The 3,187-nt window shown below is 38.3% G+C and overlaps 1 protein-coding gene across 1 annotated transcript; it reads left to right on the top strand.

The window, feature by feature from the left end:
- Window positions 1-293: 293 nt before the first annotated feature.
- On the top strand, window positions 294-2,621 carry LOC108822924 (uncharacterized). Its single transcript, XM_018596125.2, has 3 exons — window positions 294-613; window positions 905-2,176; window positions 2,248-2,621. The coding sequence occupies exons 1-3, from the start codon at window positions 431-433 to the stop codon at window positions 2,476-2,478; spliced, it is 1,686 nt and encodes a 561-aa protein (XP_018451627.2). The 5' UTR covers window positions 294-430; the 3' UTR covers window positions 2,479-2,621.
- The last annotated feature ends 566 nt before the right edge of the window (window positions 2,622-3,187 follow it).

The following is a 3,187-nucleotide window of genomic DNA, read 5'->3' as shown; positions in this document are numbered from 1 at the left end:
TCACATCTCCATTTTACAATTTTGCTAATTATATCAATCCCAAATTGTATCACTTCTGAGCATGAACCGTTATCAAGTGCTAAAAAATATATCGGTAGACGATAGTAAAATGTTTTGTAGAGAATTAGCACTTGAACGCTTAAAGGTCGGATAAATTGGGATTGCTATATAAACGAATGATCGATTATGTGACTTGATTAGTTGGGCTTTAAAGTTTGTAACAGGCCATAAAAGTATTCTAGATAGACCCACAAACACAAAACTTATTAACCAGCATATGATAATAATCTAATATGACCTCTCTCAGGTTGCTTTTCTTGAAGAACAAGAGAGAATAAAGCTTTTTTCTTCTTCTCCTCCTCAAAAAAACTTATTTTTCCTGATTTTGTGTTTCCACCAAACCGACTTTCAGATTTCGAATCGTCAAAAGATGGACTTCGAGCTTAGATCTGCGAGGGAGAAGCTCGAAAGAGAGCAAAGAGAGAGGAAACAAAGAGCGAAACTTAAGCTCGAACGAGAGAAGAAAGCCAAGGATGCTGCGATTAAACAACGCGAAGCCATCGAAGCTTCTCACAGAGCCAAAAGGCTTGACGCCATCGAAGCCCAGATTAAGGTACTCTCTCTCCCCTTCCCCTCCTGCCCTGATCTTTAGTTCTAGAAAATTAGGAACTTGTGTGTATGTTCGGTAACTCAATCCTGTCTGAAAAATCGAAACTTGGTTGTAATAATTATTGTTAAAAATTAGCATTCTAATCAAAATTCACAAATGGGTATTGTTCCTTTGTAGATTTGAGATTGACCCATCTCGTTTTTAAGTTCGTTTAAGATATAAAGTTACAATCTTTTAGTTGACCCATCTTGCTTTGAAGTTCGTTAAGATATAAAAGTTACAAACTTTCTGTAGGCTGATCAACATATGCAAGAGAGTTTAATCGCTGGAGGAGGTATAGTGTTCGAAAGAGTCTTCCAAGCTGTTCCTTTCCAAGGCATTGGTGACAAGATCAAACTACCACCTTCCTGTTTCACCGAGTTGTCTGATCAAGGAGCTTTCGACAAAGGCCCTTTGTACTTTGAGCTCTCTGTAGACTACAGAGACAACAAAAAGACAACACACTCTGGTGTTCTCGAGTTCACCGCCGAAGATGACACCGTTGGTCTTCCTCCACACGTTTGGAGCAACTTGTTCTCAGCACAGGATCATCCGATGGATGTTCCTTTGGTTCAGATCCGTTACATTCGGCTACCTAAAGGGAGTTACGCCAAGCTTCAACCTGACAACCTCGGCTTCTCGGATTTGCCTAACCACAAAGCCATCCTCGAGACTATTCTCCGGCAACACGCTACGCTTTCCACGGACGATGTTCTCTCGGTGAGTTACGGGCAGGTCTCTTACAAGCTTCAGGTTCTGGAGCTAAAACCCGCCTCGAGCATTTCGGTTCTGGAGACTGATATTGAGGTTGATATAGTTAGTCCAGAGATAGTCTCGGATCAACCGAGTCAGCATGTGTTAAGGCCGCTTCAGTTCGGGAAACCTGAGTCTGGAACTGTTGAGGAAGGACGGTATGATTACTATAAGTTCAGTATCGATGAGTCTACTGTAGAGAAAGTAATGGCAGGGGACGTCAAAGTTATTGTTAAGATAGATGTGGAGAAGGATGGAGCGGATACTGATCTCTATGTATCAAAGCACCCGATTCTATTCCCTTCTCTTAACCAGCACGAGTGGTCTTCACACGACGTGGGTTCAAAGACCTTGATATTGGAATCAAAGGAGAGGGCTTTGAGCTCAGGGACTTACAGTATAGGTGTGTATGGTTTCAAGGGAACGGTCAAGTACCAGGTTTCAGTATTAGTCCAAGAGAGCAGCAGTGGAGCTAAGGTTGGGGAACGGGCTGTATCGTCTTCATCAGATGTTGATACTGTGGAGTGTAGGAACTGTAAGCATTCGATTCCAAGCAGGAGTATAGCGTTGCACGAGGTGTACTGTAGCAGGCACAACGTTGTTTGTGATCATCCTGGATGCGGAATCGTTCTCAGAGTTGAGGAGGCGAAGAACCATTTGCACTGTGAAAAATGTGGGCAAGCGTTGCAGCCAGTAGAGATGGAGAAACATTTGAAAGTCTTCCATGAACCACTCAGTTGTGGCTGTGGGATAGTGCTTGAGAAAGTACAGATGGTGCGTTTCTGAAACTCTCATTACCTTTTTTTGTGCTTGGTTTTAAAAATGAGATTGTGATTTTGTTGCAGGTTCAACATCAAGCAAGAGATTGTCCTCTTCGTTTAATCGCTTGCAGGTTCTGTGGAGATATGGTGGAGGCGGGTAAAGCTGCAGCTGATGTTAGAGACAGGATGAGAGGGATGTCTGAACATGAGAGTACTTGTGGTTCAAGAACTGCACCTTGTGACTCTTGTGGTCGATCTGTGATGCTCAAGGATATGGACATTCACCAAATTGCTGTTCATGGCAAGAGTAGTTAACTTCGGTTTGTTGATATGCGGAACAACTGCTTGCAATGTTGAAACTGTTTGTTGTTTGAACAGAGAAGAAGATCCCATTTGTAAGGAGTTCGTATTATTTATGACATTTATGATTCCTTGAAAGTCAAAATCCGAAACAAAAATGTTCTACTCTGACTTCCAAAAATGTCCAAATATGTCACACAATGATGTTTGGTACGTAATTTGAATAAATCTAAAATTTTATATTTTATATTTATAAAATTTGCAACTAAAAGTTATAAGATTTATAAAAAAACGATGGTAATAATCATTTTTAACAATGTACATCAAATAAACCTATTCTAGATTATGTTGTGAAAAAAGAAATTACAAACTCAAATTTTCATGGATAATATTTTCTAATTAATCACTTTTAGAATTTTACAGATAATTAATACAATTTATCTAATAAAACTTCTTATTAATAAGACATTTTATAAATAAAAACAGAATTTCACTATCAAAAAAGAAAATTTTATTTAGATAAACTGAACTATTTAGAAAATATCTTAATTTATCTGATTTTTTAGTAAAGTAATTTCACTATCAAGATCTTTTTATCACTTTTTACGAAAATTATTATATTTTTTTTTCTTTTGTATTAGAACATCTCCAATGTATTACTCCAATTTACTTCAAATAGAGTAAGGTTTTATTTCATGTATTACTCCATTTTTTACTCCAAAAA

This window comes from Raphanus sativus, chromosome 8 (assembly GCF_000801105.2).
Source record: "Raphanus sativus cultivar WK10039 chromosome 8, ASM80110v3, whole genome shotgun sequence".
NCBI lineage: Eukaryota > Viridiplantae > Streptophyta > Magnoliopsida > Brassicales > Brassicaceae > Raphanus > Raphanus sativus.
This window is presented reverse-complemented; position numbering and strand designations above follow the sequence as displayed.

What these genes read in the sequence shown, in the direction of transcription:
- LOC108822924 (XM_018596125.2), top strand. Translation starts at nt 431, where the DNA reads ATGGACTTCGAGCTTAGATCTGCGAGGGAGAAGCTCGAAAGAGAGCAA. An exon ending in CCATCGAAGCCCAGATTAAG is followed by an intron (nt 614 to 904) that starts GTACTCTCTCTC and finishes AACTTTCTGTAG; the next exon opens with GCTGATCAACATATGCAAGA. An exon ending in TGCTTGAGAAAGTACAGATG is followed by an intron (nt 2,177 to 2,247) that starts GTGCGTTTCTGA and finishes ATTTTGTTGCAG; the next exon opens with GTTCAACATCAAGCAAGAGA.